The sequence below is a fragment of the Coloeus monedula genome (genome assembly GCF_965178545.1).
Source record: "Coloeus monedula genome assembly, chromosome: 5".
Lineage (NCBI taxonomy): Eukaryota > Metazoa > Chordata > Aves > Passeriformes > Corvidae > Coloeus > Coloeus monedula.
The window spans coordinates 25,427,743-25,449,923 of record NC_138785.1 but is presented as its reverse complement, the minus strand read 5'-3'; the positions used below and the strand labels follow the sequence as shown (position 1 = coordinate 25,449,923).

The 22,181-nt window shown below is 36.5% G+C and overlaps 1 protein-coding gene across 1 annotated transcript in view; it reads left to right on the top strand.

Annotated features, from left to right (window-relative positions):
* Positions 1–21,317, top strand: part of RXFP1 (relaxin family peptide receptor 1) — a gene marked incomplete at both ends in the record, with an annotated part of 47,286 nt that extends 25,969 nt beyond the window's left edge. The window contains 16 exons of the mRNA XM_082281417.1: positions 3,745–3,849; positions 4,645–4,750; positions 6,018–6,089; positions 7,633–7,704; positions 8,737–8,808; positions 9,627–9,698; positions 10,451–10,525; positions 10,840–10,911; positions 11,861–11,932; positions 12,680–12,751; positions 13,932–14,003; positions 15,987–16,058; positions 16,289–16,518; positions 17,827–18,237; positions 18,746–18,964; positions 21,016–21,317. Coding sequence (XP_082137543.1) covers positions 3,745–3,849; positions 4,645–4,750; positions 6,018–6,089; positions 7,633–7,704; positions 8,737–8,808; positions 9,627–9,698; positions 10,451–10,525; positions 10,840–10,911; positions 11,861–11,932; positions 12,680–12,751; positions 13,932–14,003; positions 15,987–16,058; positions 16,289–16,518; positions 17,827–18,237; positions 18,746–18,964; positions 21,016–21,317 — 2,096 coding nt within the window. The remainder of the gene's footprint in view (positions 1–3,744; positions 3,850–4,644; positions 4,751–6,017; positions 6,090–7,632; positions 7,705–8,736; positions 8,809–9,626; positions 9,699–10,450; positions 10,526–10,839; positions 10,912–11,860; positions 11,933–12,679; positions 12,752–13,931; positions 14,004–15,986; positions 16,059–16,288; positions 16,519–17,826; positions 18,238–18,745; positions 18,965–21,015) is intronic.
* Between the last annotated feature and the right edge of the window lie 864 nt (positions 21,318–22,181).

The following is a 22,181-nucleotide window of genomic DNA, read 5'->3' as shown; positions in this document are numbered from 1 at the left end:
GCTCCAGGCACCGCAGCCCTTGGTTTTGTAAAATCCCCGTGTGGTTTTGGTCTTGCAGTAAGTTATGAGGCTGTATCGGGATGCTCCAACACTGTGGAAAAGGGCAATTCTATTCCTTCATCTGTAAATATTTTTAAAGGAAATGCTTCTTGTCTGGAGGACACAGGTTTTCCTTGTACTAAAAGATATCTCTGGGAAAACCCTGACATCATTCCTTACAGCAAGAGAAAGTTTATTTGAATAACTGACAAAAAAGAAATATGTCCACAGGTTATGACCACCAACAGCAATGCAAAATCAAAGGGTGACACAGAGTCTCTTTAGAGTGTTTGTGCATTTAACTGATAGCATTTCCCTGCATAATAACCCATGAACACATGGTGGAGAGAAGGGGGAAGTCACATGGATAGCGTCCTCATCATAAGCTCCATACTAAGAGATATGTCTTTAATTGAGAAAGAAGATACTTTCTTGGATCTGTCACTGAAATGATTACTCAAACCTGTAGTTTTTCAGGATTAGCATGCTCTTTCTCATTCCCATCAGAAGTGGTAATTGGCATATTTCAGCAAGAAACAGCAGATTAATCTGTAGTCAGATAAATCCAGTTTTCCAGCACTTATTTCATTTATCCCATGTAGAGGAAGATTTGATGATGCCTTGGTTTCTCAGATCTCTTTTTTTTTTTACTGAAGCACAGCCAACATAATCTACTTTAGAACAGGCTCAGGGTAAAAGTAATTTCTCATCTGAGCTGTACTCCCTCGAATGATAGATTTGGGATTTCAAGACCAGTACTATTACCAGTCATTTCTTAAAGTGTTTGGAGAACCTCGCCTCAACAGAGGTAAACAGGTCACAAACCTTCATGTAAACTCTAAACGGCCACAAAGTGATTTACAGTTCTGCCATGGAGTGCTTCACCAAATGGTTGTACTAAATACACTTATTTGCACAATACATTCTTTCAGGATTTGACAAAGGTTTGGATAAAATAGAGACTGTCCCATGCTTGGGCACAAAATCTGGCCCAAAGTGTATCTTTCTGAAGGTCAAAAGATGTTCAATAATTTGTTTTGTTATATTCAGATATGCCTTTTTAGTTCTAGTAGAAAGCATGCCATGAGAAAAGCCCGTTATTTAAAATGAACTTACTAAAACACCAAACAGCTGGAATGATTCCAGCACAAAATAATCCATCTTCTCTGTGAATTTTTCCCTTATTTTTATGGCCACCCAAAAATACACAACTGCCTCTTTACTTCCTCAAAAATGCTGATGAACATCCCCTTTGTAGCAAACTGCTTATTTCCATTAGTGTGGGAGGCACTGCTCATCCTTTTTCTCTGCAGATGTGAAATGCATTGATGGTCACCTCTTGTACATGCTTTGTCACATGGCAAAGCATTTTAAAAGTACAAAAATGTGGAATAAAAATCTCATGTATCCACTCCTTAGTGTCAGAACCAGGGAAACGCAGAAAAATTATACTTTTTATGTTCATTGGCTTACAGGAAGATTAGAATTTATGACTCCTAACTGTATATTCAGAATCTGCAGACAAGTTGTTTGTTTTCCAAAACTTTCTATGAACATAGTTATGAATTAGAAAATCCAAGAGTGTTTTGATACTATATTCCTGACTGAAAAACATTTATTTGAGGTGATTCATACTTCAAGAATAATGTCATTTTTAAACCATCTTTCCAATGTTCTTTTTAAAAATCTTACCTTCTCCATGTATTCTGTATTCCCACATGTCACTGAGACCAGTCATACAAATGAAAGTCAATGGATGTGCTCTGGTTAAATATTCAGGAATAGTGATAGAGAAACCCTCATTGTGGTCCCATCTACAGGGCAGTAGGTTTTTAAGTCTCTTGACACTTGACAAAGGATTTGTTCTCATCACTTCAGCAATTACACATTCCATGCTGCAAGCAGTCCTAAAACTGAGCTTCTTTGGTGCATTTAAAACAGGCAGGAGCAGGTTTGCCAAGTACCTTTCATTTTGTCCAAAATGCATTAGGCTGCTTCTGAATATTAGTTTAATGATCTAGACTGGCAAAACTGCTAATGGATCAGAGTAGGTGCTCTTGAGGAAGTTAGTAAAATGTTCTTAAATGCCATATCATGTCTGTCTTTTCTCTCACTGGAGCAATTTCTGAAGACAGGCACTTATGATTGCTTTGAATCTTTCATCTTTCCAATGTATGCATAACAAACAAATAACTAGATAAAGGATAGTTTGCCTGAAGTTACTTAATCTTTCATAATATCATTAATCAGCACATATAACAGATCTTTTCAGCTTAGACAGCAAAGAGACAAGCATCTCTCAAAAACAGCTTCATCTGTAGCCAGGTTTCAGGAGATGCTTTCAAGGTAGTTTCCCTGCCTGTCTGAGAAAACAACTGATGTGTAAAGTGACATGAAAAATTACAAGCCATTTCAGAATGGGAAAAGTTGCAAAGAAGTAAATATTTTTTATTTCTCCTTGCCTATTTTGAAGCCAATATAGTAATAATGCTTAGTTAAATATAAAGATTTATAGAGAAATGTCCATGAGGAATTGTATTTAAATATACCTAAACTATTAACCTGTAAAATTGCAAGGGTAAGACTATTGCCAGTACATCATAAAGGTGAATCTAAGACTGTAATGACTAGCAAGGCAGAGCCCTCCTGAGAGTTCTCATACAAATGTTGTTTGGCAGTAGGTATCCTTGCAGTGTGCTGCTTTCAATTGTCACAGATGCTTTGGCTCACCAGCTAGTGAGTGCCATCCCAAGGAGCATTTCTGCTACTGCTGCATGTTCGTGAAAAGCGATGCTTTAAACTAAAATCGTGTGGGCCTTGTCAAAGCTGAAGAGAAGTCAGATTCAAATTAAGAAAACTAAAGTCAGAGTCAAAGCAATAAAACTAAAATCCACTCACAGCTTTTAAAGGCGAGTTCCCGTTCTCTTTCCAGCCAGTTTTGAAAGCGGCTACCTGATCAGTTAATTTATGGATCTCAGATATACAATAGACTTCCAAGAAACAAATAACTAACAGATCTGTAGTTATTTCTAGCACCACTATATCTAGAAGTATCCATTTGTTGGAAGGAATTGAAAGATTTGCTCTTAAATTTTTGCTGTTATAACCATAAACAATTCAGTTCCAGTACATCTGTGCACAGTGACCAAACTGGTAATATGGAATCATGCTTTGTTTAAGATGCACATTAAGCTTAACATGAACACTCTGACTTGCATATGTTACACCAAGTCCCTCCTTCTCTTGAAAAGCAGTGTTCCTTTGGTCTTCATCTAGATTTTCAGGAAAGAACTTACAGGCTGTGATAGTCAGAGTCATAGTAATCATTCCAACTTTCCTGACAAAGTAGCAAACCTGAATGTTTAAGGAGGTCAGAAAATATGGTTCCCTCTCATTTTAAGACTCCTATGTAAATAAAAATTTCTGAAGTCACAATTATATTTTTCTGTGACTGTCATAGAAAATGTTGTTGTTGAAGGTATAATAAGCTGTTGCTACTCTGCAGCTCATACTGTTTGTAGATATGTACGACTGAGAAGCTGTATAAAGATAAAGTTATCTAATGCTCTGGAATAAGAACCTATATTAATTAGATAAAAATTGATGCAAATAAATTAAGTGAAGACATTTATACCTTCTATTTCTATTTTAATATCTTCCATTTGTGGTCTGTTTATGCTGTGTGTTTTTTGTTTTTTTTATTAGAAGACAACAATGGATGGTCGCTGCAATTTGATAAACATTATACAAAGGACAAATACAATAAACTGAAATCTCTGTATGCATTTCAGACAAAGACACCTGAGTGCTGTAAGTAATTACAGATATTATTTGAGTGGTTATTAATGATGATTCCTAGAAAGAAATACAGAGCAAATATATGTTTATCAGGAAATTTAGTGCAGTTTCCCTTGCAGTAAAACAGAATTAATATGTCAAATTAACAAATGTTATTTTGAAGTTAATTTCAATTCCATTAAGGATGATTCATTTTCTGTAAGAGAAGTGTCAAACATACTGCAATTAGCATATGCCAGTTAGGAGGGTAATATAAATGTTTATCTGTATATGCTGATACCGCTGGAAAGAACATGGAACTGGCATATATTTCAGGGTGAAATGAAGGTAACATTCCTCCCGGTTCACTTCTTTAAAAACCAAATGAAATTTACAAACCCCCTCCACTTATGCAGGTCTTTGTACAGAGTTTTTGATTCTGCTGGCTACTATGATGATCAAAGACTCCCATTCTTGACCCATTTTCACCCATAGAATTGTGCTCCTTCTAGTAATATAAGAGTGCTGAATAATCTAAGGAAGCGCTGCAAAAACCCGTGCCAGTTTCCTGTATATCATGCCTAAGGTTCAATAGCTTTCACAAGCTCTTTCACTGAGGTAATATGATTTTTTGTGTCCCTTTATATTTATTGTTAGATTCCTCCCAGGTCTAAATCACTTTTGTAAAACCATGTGCCTTAATTGTGTTTAACAGAGCCTGCTATGTCTGTCTTTGTGCTCGTTGTTCTTTTATACCGTATTTCTTTTCTCCACGTCCCATCACACCACACATTCCACCTTTTGCCCCAAGTGCTTGTTCTCTTGCAGTGGCTGGTGATGTGCCAGCAGAGTGTACCTGCCAAGGGCTGGAGATCTTCTGTGATGATGCCAAATTACGTGCTGTCCCATCAGTCTCTTCAAACATAACCATAATGTAAGTAGAGAAGTAACACGGTCTCTTGCTCTGTTCGGGTTTGACTGTCAATCCTCCAATCTTTTCACAACTACAGCCTTATAACTATGATCAGCTGATGCTTGGGAAGCACTGTGTCTCTCTGTTAACAAGTACTTTAACATCTTAAGTACAGATTTTCCTTACATAAAAGTGGAGAAAAGAAATTAAGAAACCAAAATCTCTGTGAACTGATCATTTCATGTTTGTAACAGTGGCTTGAGCTACAAGGACTTTCAGTATACCTAAGGAAATCTACAAAAGAAATGCTTCCTTTTAAGACGCAATGCTTAGAACCTGTTTCTTATTCTATGATCCTGCCAATATTCCTAGTCTGTGTCCTTGTCTATAAAGCCAGTAACCTTGAACTCAGTGGGATGCCCTGCTGGAGCAAATCTATTTAGTTCTCGTTTGATGTCTCTGAATATGCTGTTATTTCAAGGGACTTTATGTGGGCTGAGTCATCATGCAGATAGGTATGAGTAAGCCAAACTTTTTTTTAAGAGACCGGAATATGGTTGATGTGTACTTGATTTTCACATTGCTGTTTGAGAAGCAGTTTTAGGTGTGGTGAGCAGGGAGCAGCATCCCATGTCCTTACCTGAGGATCTCATCTGTAGATCAGGGTTACGGATCTTTCCATATGGTACCAGTCTCACACGTAGCTGAAGTTCCCCTTGCTGGGTCCACAGTCAATTACTGCAACTCTTCATGATGAAAAGTGATGTGGAATGTCAAATATCTCTTTAAACTGGCTGCTGGCTCAGGGTCAACAAAGAGTTCAACAAAACTGACCCAGCTGTAGCTGTAGAAAAAGCAGTGAGTAAGTTCAGCTGGCTTTCAGGCTAAATTCTCTTCTAATCAAACCATGTCCTGAAGGAATTTTGTTCTTGACAGGACACTCAAGTGTCCCCAATGGAGTTGGGACATAGGGATGCATGAACTGGGACATAAGCTCTATCTGCATTTGAGGTTTGAAATAAGTCTGTAGTTTATACTCAGACCTTTTTAATTTTTAGGTTTAACTATTATTTTGCCCATTTTTCTGGGGACATGGGGTTTTTCTTACTATAATGTATTTTTCTTACTGTTTGAATAGATACAAATACACAGACAAACAAAAGTAGCACATTCAGGTGGTTTCATGCTGTTTTTGTTACTTAGCAGTGTGAGAGCTGCCCTTATTTAATAACAAAAGCACTGTAGGCACCTTGGACAGTAGTTTTACTGTGTGCATTCATTCCTACAGGTCTCTTCAGAGGAATCTGCTAAGGAAACTTTCTGCTGATGTTTTCAAGAAATACCAAGATCTTAAAAATCTGTAAGGGAGTGCTGTAACATAAAATACCTACCTAGTGCCTTAAATATTCATCCTTTCCTTCTCCCATATGTACACACACAGAGTTAACATTTAAGTAACAAAAGTCTGGTTTGTCTCACCCTTTGCTACCTCGTGTGTACCCTGTTTGGCTCAAGTACCTTGATTTGCCATCTGTGTTTTTGCAAAACCATACTTTCTGCATATTTAATGGGTTTTGTTTATAAACTGGTTTATACCAGAAAAATGCTAAACTTTAATTTTGTCTGAAGGATGTTGCATTTATAATAAACAGTAATATGCCAAAATAAATTTAAGTAACTTTATCAATTTATTCTGGAAACAAAGTTTGGAAACACAGACTTCCCATTATCATGGGAAGCTCACTCCCATGGCACGTGGTTTTACTCCTAATTATGTCTGGTACTGATTTGATAATGCCCAATGGGTCAAATTATTATGGCAATACAATACTGTCTTATGTTTTCCAGAGTGTAACATATATGCTGCTCAAAAATCATAGCCTTTAACAAGTTTTCTTGATATAGAAGTAGTGAAATTAAAAATTAAGTATGCAGGGCTTCTATGTCACCAATTTAAAATGTTCTCTAATGGGAAATTGCTGCGCTGCAGCACCATCTTGCGTTCTGAAAGCTAAGTCCCATTATGTCCCTTAAAGTCTTGAAAGGTAAGTGTTCACTAAAAGAAATACATCCATACCTATCTGTACAAAATGTTTGTTTCTAATATCAACTTCACACCCTTCTGAGAGATAACTTTACATTTTCCAAAAGATCTTGACCAGTGTTTGACAGAAGCCCATTTTGTAAAAGCCAAAGTCAGATTTCTTATTGCTGTTTGTCAGGAATGCACCTAGATGCTTCATTAAGTGTAATTTAATTAAAGGACTTAAGTTTAAATATTATTCAGAGAATTACATTGTAACACTTTAAAATTATTTGAAAAGGATTTAATATTTGCAGTTGATAATATTTTTTTCAACTCATTATTTCATCAAAATAGATTTTAAAATAATTTTAAAAATAGATACAGATGTTTAGTAAGATTTCCTTAACCTTTTTATTATATTTTCTTTAAAATGTAGCATCTTGAGAACTCTCTGACATTAAAAATGGCAAAGTCAAAAATTATTTTAATTTGACATTTACTGTGCAAAATTTTGCTTGTAGCAGAGATCTGGGTAAACACAGAGATCAGGTCACAGAGGTGAGAACTGCACGGTTAGGACCTAATCAAGGATGTCACAAAGAATTACTCCATTGTTCATCTCTGGCAAGGCAAGCATCCACTTGAATGATTTCTGTAATTTTGCTCTGTGTGTGAATTCCTTTAAACACAACTGCAGTCTTTGCAGCTATAGCTGTGAAATGGTTGTTGTCAAATTCAAGGTGTAATAACTTTGACAGCTTCTTTTAAAGTATCAAATGTGCATTCAGTTTAGCCGATAGATTTTAATTGGTTACTTATGTTTGCTTTAACTTTGCTTGTTTAGAGAATAAATTGTTTTGGGTTTGTATCTTCCTAGGTATCTTCAGAATAATAAAATCAGAGTCATATCTGAACGTGCTTTTAAAGGTTTATACAACCTGACAAAACTGTGAGTACTGCTTTTAGAATACTGAAGTATTCGGTAGCAGCAGGCAGAGCTCTGACAGTCACTAAGGATGTGTCTCTCTATTTGATTCCATATTATGAACTTCCAAAACTTTAATTCAGTGGTTGAATTGAGAAAGCAAAGACAAATTATGAGCTCTATGTGCAAGCTTATCTGGCAGGACAGTACTTTGAAAAGACAAGCTGGCTCCATACTTGAGTCCTATTGCCCAAATCCTCAGAATGGAAGAAGGAGACAGTATGGTACCCTGCAGAAAGCCAAAGAAAATGAAGAAGGAGTAAAATGAAAGTGAGAGCTTGTGGTGGATGAAGACTCTTTAAGACTGTGTTTTGGTTTACAAAAGCAATTCAAAGTAACCAGTATAGGTGATGAAAGGAACACTTTTTTTCTTTTTTGTGCAGCAGCTTTTTGAAAGGTGCTTCTAACTTTTAAGGGAAACGCTCAGTGAAAGAGACAACACATAAATTGCACTGTTTGGTTCAGAATTTTCACTGCAATGTTTTCAAAAGGAAAATTTTTAAAAGTTGTACCTCTTATTCTTCCCATCACACAAATGCCATTGATTATCTGTTATTACAGCTGCTGTTGTTATCTTCCCAGACCATTTATAGTACCCCTCCCCATTCCTTTTCAGCCTTTCTTTTTCCATTATTCTGGTATCTACATTTATGACTAATATCCTTAACAAAGACTGAATGGGATCCTGGGAACTTTCATGGAACAAATCACTCCACAGAAGGAAACTGGAAAGAGACTAAAATATGACACAGTGAAAATATTTAGCTGGCTGTGCTTTCTTATAGATAAGACAAAGTGCTCTACATAATTGCTCTTAAAATTCTTACTAGAGAGTCCTGCCTTGCTCTCAATGGCATGAAAATTACATAGTCAAAAATAATGATTATTAAAAAAATAGGAGTATTCTGATAAATTATCAAGGAAGAAATAGTCTTAAAACTCATTTTCATGTGTCTGCCATTAATTAATCATTCCATTCATTCATCTTTGTTTTAGATACCTGAGTAACAACAAGATAACAAATTTGGAGCCTTTTGTCTTTGCAGACCTCCACAGACTTGAATGGCTGTATGTTGTTTTTCTTATTTTTATGTTTATTTACTCAATAAATAATTAATTTAAAAAGTAATACATAAATATTTCGATTGCTTTCATTTTTGTGCATAGCTTTGCTTTACACGTGTTAATAACTGCGGAACTCCTGTAACGCTGTGCTAGATAAAAATGCAATTGGTTTTGATGAGAGCAGAAAATAGTTCTTGAGCCTTAGTGGCTTCAATGGTTGATGACTTATAACAATAATAAATAATGTTTATTATTAATTACTTGTTTCAAATGAATATATTAAATAACCTAACTACTATAAAACAGTAGATAGATATTTTTGGGGCAGGTCTTTTCCTGTAAATAGTGCTTAAAATGTCCAGACAAAATTACTGTCAAAACCTGAAATATTGGTTTATGACTGCTTTTCAGACAGATTTTGACTAAGTAAAGTTATTAAAAATAAGCAAATAACACCTTACGTTCTTCTGCATGTTTGAGACTGTTGGATTGCCACAGAATACTGTTAGATTGTGCTGCTTTGTTTTTACTGAGAATCCATTCAAAATGTCTTGATCAAAGGATTTAAAATCCTCAAAGGAAAACACTTTTTCTAAGTTGAAAGTAATGATGTTTTCTAAGTTACTTTTTTTAAATTAACTTCTTCTGAAAAGAAATTAATTCAATTAATATCTTAACCTGTCAAGGAATAGTGTGTTAATTTTTTTAAGGAGTTTGACTGGACTTTTGAAGAAATTCACTGCGAAGCTTGTTACTTTTTATTATCTCTTTAAGACTGAAGTCAATTATCAATCTGATACATATTTTGCTGTAATTTATAGGATAATTGAAAACAACAGGATAAATCGGATCTATCCATTAACGTTCTATGGACTCAAATCCCTTATTCTTCTGTAAGTATGAAACAAGATAAAAAGTGTTACTTAAAAGAACAGAATAGGAAGGGCATATGCATATAAAAACCTTTTTACACCAACTCTTCTTGCTCACCCCAGAGTGCTGGCAGTAAACCTGCAGCTTTTCCTTATGCCAGGCAAAATGTGCTGGAGTAGGAGGATTTTGGCAGCAGTGGGTATGCAGTGACTGGAAAAGTATAGGGAGAAGGGTGGGGGAAATGATAAAAGGTGTCGCTGGGAGGGCAGTGTCGAGGCAGCAGCAGCAGCACTGGGTTCCAGGTGTCCTCCAGAGCCGTGGAGTGACACGAGGGGGTCCCACAGTCCCTGCCCCTGGCAGCAGCACAGCCCCCATCCCCAAGACCTCTCTATGGTCTGCCACTGCCCTCTCCAGCCCGAAAGATGAGGAACCCTCTTCCCCCTCATCCCAGAGGGAAACCTGCCTCCACATCCCACTTCACCCATCACCCAGAGAAGTTACATGTTCTGACTGAATAGTAGATTTGTATTGGCTTGCTACATTTCATTTTAATAGCAGTGAAGTGGAGTAAACATCTTTCCTGATAATTAGCAAGCTAAGGATAAGATACTGCTGCACAGGATGCCACAGGGAAAATATGTGGAAGTTGAAGAAAATAATACTACTTTCAAGATCTGAATTTTTTTTTTCAGAAGTGCATAAGAGATGTTAATTTTTTCTATAACTGTACAAATATAACCAGCTGTACTATTCCTCTTTTTTTTTTTTTCAGAGAGATGATGAATAATTCTCTTGCTCGTTTGCCTGATAAACCTCTTTGCCAATATATGCCAAGATTAAACTGGCTGTAAGTCTACCTTATTTCACTAGAATAATATTTTCTTTTTGTCTTTGAATGGCACTTCCATGCCACTTTTTCTAATGGGGTGCTGGATCCTGCAGAGTGCCTGCTGGGTCACTGCAGGGCTAGTGGTCTGAAGCCATCAGTTAAGTGTGCAGAAGTATTACATGTCTGCCTCCCACTCTCTTCTGTGTAGGCAAGAAGTTCTGGTTGTATTTTTCTTAAATTACCTTAGAATAAGTGCCTATTTTTCTTCAATTACCTTAGAATAAGTGCCTGTGTTTATTTTCAATGATTGATGGGGTTCTTTTATATCTCAGAGACCTTGAAGGCAACCATATCCATCATGTGAGAAATGCCACTTTCATCTCCTGCAGCACTCTAACTGTTCTGTAAGTAATTGGATATGCTAGCTAGCCAGAGTGAGATGTGCTTATACTGAACAGCCAAGTGATTCATTACAGCTAATATAAAAGTTGCCTGAGTATTATGGCTATTTATCTCTTGAGGATATTAAATTAAAATGTTTGAAGTGAGCACCACACAGAATAACCACTGTTTACATTTTATAGCAAAGTTCCACATTGAATTATGTAACTAAACTTGACTGAAGAGATTTTGGTTAATACTAAGATTTAGAAATTTTCATTATAACCTTCTTCTTGGAGTCAAATATCTCATAATGAGAACCAGCAAACATACAAAACATATAGCTTGTTGCTTATTTTGATTGGCTGGTGGGTTGGCTGGCTCATCAATTTTAGAATTTTCTCCAAAGTTTCTTCAGTGATGATGTAACCATCTTCAGAAAATCCCTTCTACTTTTTGGTAGATTAGTAGGCTCCATGGTGTGTGTCACTTTCAATTTTTAACTCTTCTGCAGGTCCCATACTCTTGGTTTTCTCATAGTTCTTAAAATCCAGGTTGTTCATTTAAGGAATAAGCCCAGTGGCAGGTGCAATAAGGGTGAATGAAAAGTTGCACAACCATGTGCCTGTGTCTGAGATATGGTTAGGTCACAAGCCTTCCAGGCCACTTAATCTTCCCTTTAATTGACCCTCAGTCACTGTACACCAGCCTACCATGGGTCTATGTGTGTATATAAATATATATATACATATATATGCAGAAGTACATGTGTGTATAGGATGTATAGGCAAAAAAAGTTATTTACCAAATAATAAAATGGCAAACCTCTAGATGCAATTAACTTGTTAATGGAATTGGGCAAATATTTGAAGATTCAGAGAACAGAGAACTTTTAAAGTTTATGTAAAATCTTCTCTCCAAAATCAAATAGATATCAAGAAGAAGCAACATAAGTTTGTTTTATTCTTTCAGGGTGATGAGACGAAATAAAATCAGCTCCCTAAATGAAAACAGCTTTTCTTCTCTCCAGATGTTAGATGAATTGTGAGTAGATCTCTTCTCTTATTTGTACAAGTCACAGAATTTTGTGATTTATATTGGAAATATCATTCATCATTAATTCTGTTTCATGTAACATGCTCAGGAGATGGCATCCTTCCTTAGGGTGTTTTTTTTAATATATATTGAATGCGGAAGAAATAGTCAATAAAGGACATAGTCTGTATCAGTCATAATGGGGCTTCTGCTCACAGGATCATTATGTTCCCTGAATAGAATAATATTATTTAACCTTGCATCACCACAGTTAGGTGCATGTGTGCCTTCAGTGTCTTTTAGACTAGTTTGGCAGTTTTGGTTGGACTGAGAATTTTACTCCTGTGTTGTTAGGATTTATGCATACTGAAAGTACGGTGAAAGGTAGAGGCAAAAAACCAAGGCAAAGATGTGCTGTTTAGCCCATGTGGAAGAATTCCCATCATGAAACAATATGTTTAATTAATTTCTAAGCTTCTACCGGCCAAAATAATGGTGTTTTACTTTCTTTTTGTTGGAAATAAAATAGCAATAAATTATGTATCTAATGGTATAACTAATGAGACAAAGAGAGATCTGCTAGATCTAGCTTCTCACCTTGTTTTAACATCATTCTTTTATAGTTCAGGTTTCTGATAACATATAGAATAAATAATATCCTATTTGGCAAATAAAATTGTGTATACTGAAACTGCAAAACTATTCAGTAAAATTACTGTGTAGTAAGGACTTACTGTATCCTATCTGTTTCTGCAGAGACTTGGCTAGCAACAAGATTGAATCACTTCCTCCATACATATTTAAAGAACTAAAGGAGCTTTCACAACTGTAAGGATTCTTGGTTAATATTATATATAACTGTATATTTCTCATTTCATAGGATGCTTTCAGTCATATGTGCCAGGAAAGAGAAGAGCACATTTGTTTGTATGCATCATTTAAGTTCTGCCTAAAAAACACTTATGCCAAAAGCAATTCTATATAGCATTTTGTCCAGAGTAATTTTGTAAAAGATGTGCATTTTCATGTCCCAAAAGACAGCATGTTCAAATTCTACCTTTTTCTAGATCTTGTTAATACACACAAAATGAGCTATGCTAGATATATATAATGAGAAATTAATAATTTGATGGGAATGTTTAATGTGATATCAGGATTGAACTCTAAAAACAGATCATAAACTCATAAGAGCATCATACAGATGCCTTGTTTACAACTGTTTTGTTCCTGAAAGAGTTCCAAAAAAGCACAAGGTAATATAAAACCAGACAGTTTCTCTTTTTCCCATTACACATACATAGGCAAATTTTCAAATGCTGCTGTTGGAAAGTCCCAGTCTTTCTTGCATAATCTGAAGGAGACACTAGTCACAACATTGAAGATCTCTGGAGGAGAGGAGGTAGTACTCAAATACAGGAATAACTTATTTTGTGGATTTTCCAGCATTATTGGGATCCAACACGTACATTGGGGAAGCGAAGTGTGTACAGCTGCATTTATTGAGTTTGTGCATTTTAATTACAATAAAGAAAAGTTATGTGGAGAAGTAAAAGGGGATGTACCTAGAAACACTCTTGCACAGAGTGGCAGCATATAATGCTATTTTTACATTCTAACTTGTCTCTGTGCTTGAACTCACACCCAAAATCAAGTGTAATTTATTTCTAAATGCATGCAGTTCAGCTAGGTTCTTTTACTTAATAAGACAGGTCTGGAGAGTTTAACAACTAAATATTTCTGTAGTCAAAACCTTTAGGCATCAGGCTGGGAGGGGCGGTTGTGTGTGTGTGTGTACATGGCAATAGCACACTTGTGAAGCATCTGATGATTCTTTCCACTGGCTTAGGAAGTTAAAAAACACTAAATGATTGTTACCATTTGTAGTTGTAACTGCCAGGTGTACAAGTCACTCCTACAGTACTAGTAAAGTAAATGGGTTATGTAGATTGCCTTTGGTTTTGGAACAAGCTTTAAGGAATGTGGCCAAAGTCACTTGTTTTATTTACAGGAACCTTTCTTACAACCCCATCAAGAAAATACAAATAGACCAGTTTGATTTCCTAATTAAACTCAAATCCCTGTAAGTATCAAGTTTTTATATTTTAGCTATGTTTTCTTTCTGATTATGCACATCTCCCTCAGTAGGACATGGTCCAGAATTTGTTTTTTAAGAAATTGCTCCTGAAGAGTTTATGGGGAGTTTTTGCAGGTGCACTAACACAGCAGCTCTAACTTGAATTCTGCCAGCAAAGCTCCTCCTAAAACTGTGAGACAGTGCAGCAACAATCTTGCAAATCTGAAATTATCCAGCAGTAGATTTAAGTACATCTTTACTGGTCACTTCACATCTGAGGTAACCAGCTTGGTGTAGAGCACAGCGTAGGTTCTTGTCAGACATCACTTCAAAATCATAGAATAGTTTGTTTTGGAAGTGAACTTTAAAATATAGTTCAACTCCCCTGCAATGAGCAGGGACATCTTCAACTAGATCATGTTGCTCAGAGCTCTGTCCAACCTGACCTGGAATGCTTCCAGGGATGAAGTATCTACCACCTCTCTGGACCACTTATTCCAGTGTTTCACCACCTCATCATAAAAAATTTCTTCCTAATATCTAGTCTAAATCTACAATTTTTTCGTTTTAAACCATCACCCCATCTCCTATAGCAACAGGCCCCGCTAAAACTGGTTGTGGAGATTAAAAACCAGATGTTTCCTTGGACAGAAGTGCACTAGGAGTTTATGATCTGACCCCTGAGCTGTAGCCAGCAGTACACACACCTTTGTTGATCATACCAGCTTTCTTACAGTGATTTAGCCTCCTGGCCAAATTCAGCTGAATTTGGTAAATGGCTAGTGAACTGAAAATACTAAATCTGTGTAATTGTCATGAAAATAAGCAGCTGAGAACAGAAAATAATAACCAATTACCTCCTTACAGTCAAACTAAAGCATGATTTTATCCATTTATCTATTATTTAACACCAAAGAACTCATAGAACTCAGTGATCATGGACTTCCATGTTTTTAGTTTAAAAAACTGTTAAATCTTGAGATAGATCTATAGGCAGCTGTATGTTGGCAGTTTGTAGAACACCAGTTCCCTCTTCATATGTCTGAAATAGTGAAAACAGTTGGGGAAAGCATTCCCCAGGATTCCTTGCAGCACTTAAATAAAACTAGCACATTTCCATGTTGGGGCTTTTTCATGTCTGCCAGCAAAACTGCCCACTAACCCACATCAACTAACCACTAAGCCTGTACTTTTCTCCGTTTTTCCCTAAATGTGTTCAGAACTCACATGAGTATTACATTCAAAGCTTTGAACAATCATAAGGCTTCCCACAAGCAGAACCAAAGACCTCTGACCGGCTGCACCTCCAACCAGTGAATGGGATGGACTGGAAGGATACAGAACCTGAAGTTCTAAAAGAACATCTTACAGAGTTAAACCTTATAGGTCTAGCACTGCAGGGAAAACAATATTGCTGCTTTATATATATATATATATATATATATATATAAATTTAAAATAAGGAATCCCACCTGTGTGTCAAAAGAAAGCCAGCATTTTCTCTCACATGCTGTATTCTGTGTCTCAACTTCCTGCTGCTCTTGACGTAATGAAGACTGAGTTCCTGGGTTGGTTTGTTTGTCTAGTAAAGCACTCCCTTGGATAAAAGACAGAAGAGATATGTAAAAATATTACTACTAGAACAAGTTATTATTTCCCCAGAGATGATGAAAGAACATCAGTAGAATAGTAATTTGAAAGGGCGACATATTAATCAGAGATTCGTGAATTCTCATGACTGAGAGCAGCACTAAAAGAGTTGGTCATGAATCTGGATGAACAGTGAGTTTATTAAAATTATTTGCAATTCCTTTCATTCCACTTTAGACTTTACTCAGACTTTCTGAGTTTCAAAGGGATGACAGATTAGATGCAATTAAAGTTCTTCTCTAGTTTCCTATAACCATAAAATCACAACTAAATGCTCATAAAATTTGGTTTTTTACTGCTGAGTTTCTGTGGCCTTTTACTGAGAATATACTTTTACAGCAGCTTGGAGGGTATTGAAATTGCAAACATCCAGAGGAGAATGTTCAGACCCCTGAGAAACCTTTCCCACATGTAAGTAGATTACTCTAGTTTGCTTTTTTTGGTCTGAATTTTACAATTATGGAATACTGGATAATTGAAAACAAAGGTGTGGGAAAAGCAGCATGTACGCAGTTGTGGAATTTTGACAATTTTCAATTAATTTTTCTTCTTTCAGAATATGTTTTCTGAGTAGTTACTAGAGAGTTTTGATATTCTGACAACTAACCTAGAATGATCTCTTACCTGTTTCTCACAACCAGATATTTTAAGAAATTCCAGTACTGTGGGTATGCTCCTCACGTGCGCAGCTGTAAACCCAACACTGATGGAATTTCCTCCCTCGAGAATCTTTTAGCTAGCATCATACAGAGAGTGTTTGTCTGGGTTGTGTCTGCCATCACCTGCTTTGGAAACATTTTTGTTATCTGCATGAGGCCCTATATCAGATCGGAGAATAAGCTGCACGCCATCTCCATAATGTCTCTCTGCTGTGAGTACTCCATGCCTAGAAAAATATCTTTTTAGTCTGCTTGTAGTGTGTGTGATATTTGTTATTATAGTACAGTGACATATTTCCAGCATTGAATTAACTGTACTTTCTTGATGTTGCAAATGACAATAAAAAATGCTCTGCCCTATATACCAGGCGGTGTCATTAAATGCTGCCTTTGGCAGGTGGTGTATTCCAAAGGTTTCATGTTTGATTTTCATGCTGTGGGAATTCTGTCAAATTCCCACTTTCTTCAGCAAGAAGAAATAAAATTCCAATATTTCAAATTCCCACAAACCTCTATTGTATCATGCATTTGTCAGTAAGTAGCAATATCTGCATGTAATTATTGTGTTCAAAAGGTCTATTTTTTGCACAAGCAAAAGGTTGCTTATGCAAATATATAAAATTAATCTATCCTAGCTCCCCAATACTAGGACTTGGGGTGGTTTTTTTTCATTTTAGTCCTGAAAGCAAGACAAGTTTATGGATGAACTACTTGGCAGTACAGTCACTACAATCCAGAGTCTCTCAATACAGGAGAGTCTATAAGTACTGCACAAACACAATTAGACGCATTTTGAAAGGTAGTTGTCAACCTTGTATAAAATCATTGCAACATTTCTAAATACATCATGTCACTGATTTTGAAACTTTATTTTTCCCATAGAAACAATCTGAACACTAGGCAAAATTTTTAGCAAAATAGCCAGGAAGCCTTCAGTTCTGTGTTGACAGGTCATCTTCCCTTACTAGTCTTAGTCTTGTCATAGACTAGACTAGCCTTTGCACATGAGTTTTGAACTAGCATAAGGTGGAAAAAACAAACTTTGAATCCAGTGGATGGCTTATTGTTCCGGTTTGTCTTGGACCCCAAGACACCTATTCAAAGAAAATTATCTTAAGCCAAATGTTAATATAGAAATAAATAAAGAAATAAGACCTAATAAAAAAGGTTTGCAAGAATATTTCTATAAATACAGCTGTATCTTTTTCTATTTGCAAACCAATTTTACCAGAGCTTTAAAAAATAGAAACAGGTATGAAACATAGACTGTCAGTCCAAATGAAAAGGAAAACCAAAAAACAAAAAAAGTTCTCTAAAATTTTACTGCCTTAATTGTAATTCATAATAGCATTCGAGATGCAATATTGATTTAATATCTATGTATTGGCTAACTTGTATGTACTCATATATATACATGTGTGTGCATGTGTGTGTGTGTGTGTCTGTTTTCCAATATACATATACAGAGAGAACGGGAAATTCAGATGTGTAAATAATGATGTTAAGCACTGTGCCCACAGGTGCTGACTGTCTGATGGGAATATATTTATTTGTGATTGGAGCTTTTGATCTTAAATATCGTGGAGAATACAACAAGCACGCTCAGTTGTGGATGGACAGTATTCACTGTCAGTTGGTTGGATCGCTGGCTATTCTGTCTACAGAGGTGTCAGTCTTACTGTTGACTTATCTGACTTTGGAAAAATACATCTGCATAGTTTATCCTTTTAGGTGTTTGAAGCCCAGAAAATGCAGGACAATTTCCATTTTGGTTCTTATCTGGATAATCGGGTTTGCTGTTGCTTTTATCCCACTGAGCAATAAGGAATTTTTCAGGAACTACTATGGCACCAATGGCGTCTGTTTTCCTCTTCATTCAGAACAATCGGAAAGTTCAGGAAGTCAGATATATTCTGTTGTAATTTTCTTAGGTAAGTTGCATTTCTTCTTTATATACTATTAGAGCTGCAAAAGAACCAAGATTCCAAACAAATAAGATAGCTGTGATGTTCACACCTCCTTGGATTTAGATGCTCCAGCAACCATTTAAAGACTATTTCCAGTATGAATATTTTACTGTATGAGATGTGTACCCCCCTATCTTAAAATGCATGAAGGACTGAGAAAGGAGAAAGAAATTATTGACCATTATGTTCTTGAATTAACAGCCTTTGTTAGGGAAGTAGAGAAATAGTAAGACCAGAGAAATATTTGGTTTTAACCAGATAGCAGTCATTTGCCAGTTATCAGTGAATAAAATCAATACCTGAGTAGAGGCAAAAATTCAGTCTTCAGTTGAGGACAGACTCAGATTTTCTGGCCACTTAATTCCATGGGACTAAACGTTTAGATGAAATATTCTTCTACCCAGACTGCAAATAGGTGATGTAGAATTGCCATTATGCTTTTAAATTATGATTAATTTTAACTTTTAAACAGGTGTAAACTTGGCAGCTTTTATCATCATTGTGTTTTCCTATGGGAGTATGTTCTACAGTGTTCACCAGACAGCTATTATGGCTACTGAAATTCGGAATCATATTAAAAAAGAGATGATCCTTGCTAAACGTTTTTTCTTCATTGTATTTACTGATGCACTATGTTGGATACCTATTTTTGTCTTGAAACTCCTTTCTTTACTTCGAGTAGAAATACCAGGTATGTCCTTTCTTTTGTGAGGCTGTTTCAACAGTGCCAGCATGAAGTGTTTCTTCTACTTCAGAAGAAAAAGAGTTTAATGAAATGAACTATATTGCTGAAATTAACTTCATGTTCCATATCTATATTTATGTGCAAACAATACAATGAACTATATAGTTTTGTTCTTTAATTGAACTATATTACTATAATCATCAAAGATTAGCCACCTTTGACTTACATAAAAAACTCCAAAGTTCAAATCATTCAAGTCTGTCTGCATACAGTATCTATAAAGCATAGAAAATACACCTGAAAATCAAGGCTGAGTTGCACTGGCTTTTCTCATCTTATGACTTTTGCTAGTTCTATTGCCTAAACAACTCAGGACAATATAGTGTTTCCTATCTTGATTTAATAATGTACCTTATTCTGAAATAACTTTATTTTACAAGCTGGTATTTATAGTTCAAATCATTAAGTTACATAAAGCTCTGCTTGTCTTCTTCATGCTGTGAGTATATTCCCATGTAAAAGTAGTGTAACCTAAGAGATTAATATTGCACCTTAATTTTTTCCTTCACTTTTCAATACCAGTACATGCCAGAAAAAAAGTCTCTTTGTGTGGGGCTTGTAAACCCTGTTAGAGAGGACATGTGAGTGTGAACAGATCAGCAACAGCCGATTCAGACTCAGTGTACAGATGTATGTCAAAATATTATGTTGGCAAGAAAATGTTTTAGCTCACAGGATTTTGCGTTATGTGCTGACCAGAGGGTTGGGAGTGGAGCTTTTCAAAGTCTGGACTTCCTTTTCAAAGGTCTGGAAGTTACACTGGTTATGTCAAATATTCAGTTATTTTAAATCTTAAATGCTACTTCAAGAAGCTATCAAACCGCCTAAGATATTTGAAAGAAAATATTGCCACAGGTAGAAGCAGGTGGATTATAAGTCAGGAAACCTTGAAGAAATCTTGCTGAATCACAGGGTGATCTTGGATTCAGCAAATTAGTGTTCTGTGATAGATAAACCAGATTAAACAGTAATTACTCGTTTCATGAAACTACACGTGACAGCTAGCTGCCTGCATTTACGCAAGCTGTAAACCTCTTTTGATAGCTTTTGGTTTTTGTTGGTGATACATTGTGACAGCTTTAGAACCTAGCACCTGCTTGTTTCCAAAACTGTAGCCAATATGATGAGAGTCAACAGGAATGTCTTGATAGTGCAACAAAGTTGTAAAACTGGAGAGGGGCAAGGAGGGGTGTCAGGCAAGGAGAGTCAATGAAGTTTTCCGTGCCTCTTGGAACAGTTCTTTAACAGTTTTGTAAGTCAAACAATGCAACAGAGGGCACCCACTGACATCTTTCAGCATTTTAATCCTGTTCCTTCTCCACCTGCCCCTCAGGTAACTTATCTCCCAAACAATAAAGGATGAGAAGGGGATGTTGTAAAAATGCACAGACTTAACATAGGTGGACAGCAAACACAGAAACTCTTACCAACAGGAAAAGAAGGAATAAGGAGGATGTATACAATGCTCTTTTTCAGGGGAGGAATGGAGAAGTCCTGGTGCAGAACAGAAAACCAGGCTCTGAGGGGATACAGGGAATGGAGGATACTGTTTTGAAGGAGGACAGAACATCAGGGGCGTCATTAGGACTGCATGTCATCAATCATGGGAAGAGGATAGGGATCAGACATCACAGGAAGAGACAGGGAGCAAAGCAGAGACAAAAAGTTTTGGGGCAAGAAAAAGGGGCTCAGCCAGAACAAGAAGTCTGTCAGGGCAAATAGGAAGCTACAGCATAGAGAAGAGAGATAACTGGAACTACTGAGAGAACAATGTCAGCTTTTGCAGGGAGTCCTGGAAATAGAGATAGGAGGCCATGCAAGTGTAACAGCAAGAAGAAAAAGAAAAGCACCTGTTGTGCCAGGAGCTCAGCCTAAGAACATACAACCTCCCCCTCTCACCAAGAAGCTACGCTGTGTTGGCATCAAGTGCTTATGTTAACTAAAGAGTGCAAACACTGGAATGCATATTACAGCTGCCTTTCTTTTCCCTCCCTAAGGTACCATAACTTCTTGGGTGGTGATTTTTATACTGCCAATAAATAGTGCTTTGAATCCTCTTCTCTACACTTTGACTACACGACCTTTCAAAGAAATGATTCACCAGGTTTGGTACAACTACAGGCAAAGAAGATCCAAAAGAGCTAAAGGCAGCCAGAAACCATATGGTCCATCATTCATTTGGGTAGAGATGTGGCCAATGCATGAAATCCCACCAAAGGTTACGAAGCCTGTGCTTTGTACAGACTCTTCGGATGCTTCAGTGACTACACAGTCAACCAGACTAAATTCATACACGTAATTCCATTTTGAACCCTCACGGTGACATCGGCACTGTTAGCTTCACATCTGTGGGCTTACTGCTTTACAGCCACGAGGAAAACGAGGGAGGTGTGACATCAGGGCTCACGTGAACCACTGCAGGAAGAAGAGGGAACCGTGTGTCTGTTTGCAGGTAGAACTGGCATTTTACCATCTCACAGTAGTATCTGACATTTTGACAATTTATCCTAGATCTGAATGAGAAATCAGTTGTTTGGGGCTTTTTTCTTCCAGAAGCCAAGTGTGTGGAAAAAAAAAAAAAAAAAAAAAAATTATTGTCATTTGAAACATCTCACCCTGAAAGCAGATTGTTTCAAAATCATCTGTGTATGGAGAAGTGTGTGTGTGTGTGTGTGTGTGCGTGTGTATTTTCTTTTTCTTTTTTAAATTTCCCATTTCAACAGCTGATTTTTATTAAAATAGTTAATTGGTTTCCTCATTAAGAAATGTATTTCCTCCTCAAAGTTTCTGACTGGCTCTATTTAGGCTGCATCATCTTAAAAAGCTTTAAGGAGCAATAGCTGTAAGAAAAACATTTAAATTTCATAATTAGGTCAGTTAACTATATTCTCAAAGACAAACAAGTGAAAACTGTATTCCTTTTATAAATTTACTATTTGACTCAAGTAAAAGCAATAGTGAAATTGCAATGATAGTTCTAATACAGCTGCCAGGTTGGACAAGGCCTTGATGAGCCTGATCTACTGGGAGGGATCCCTGCTCATGGCAGGGAGAGGCTGGGACTAGTTGATCTTTAAGATTCTAGTTCAGGCAGAATCAGAACTGTGGTGAAGAAAAAAATAAAAAAGGAGTGGTTTGGGGATTTTTTTTTCCCAACTGAGTG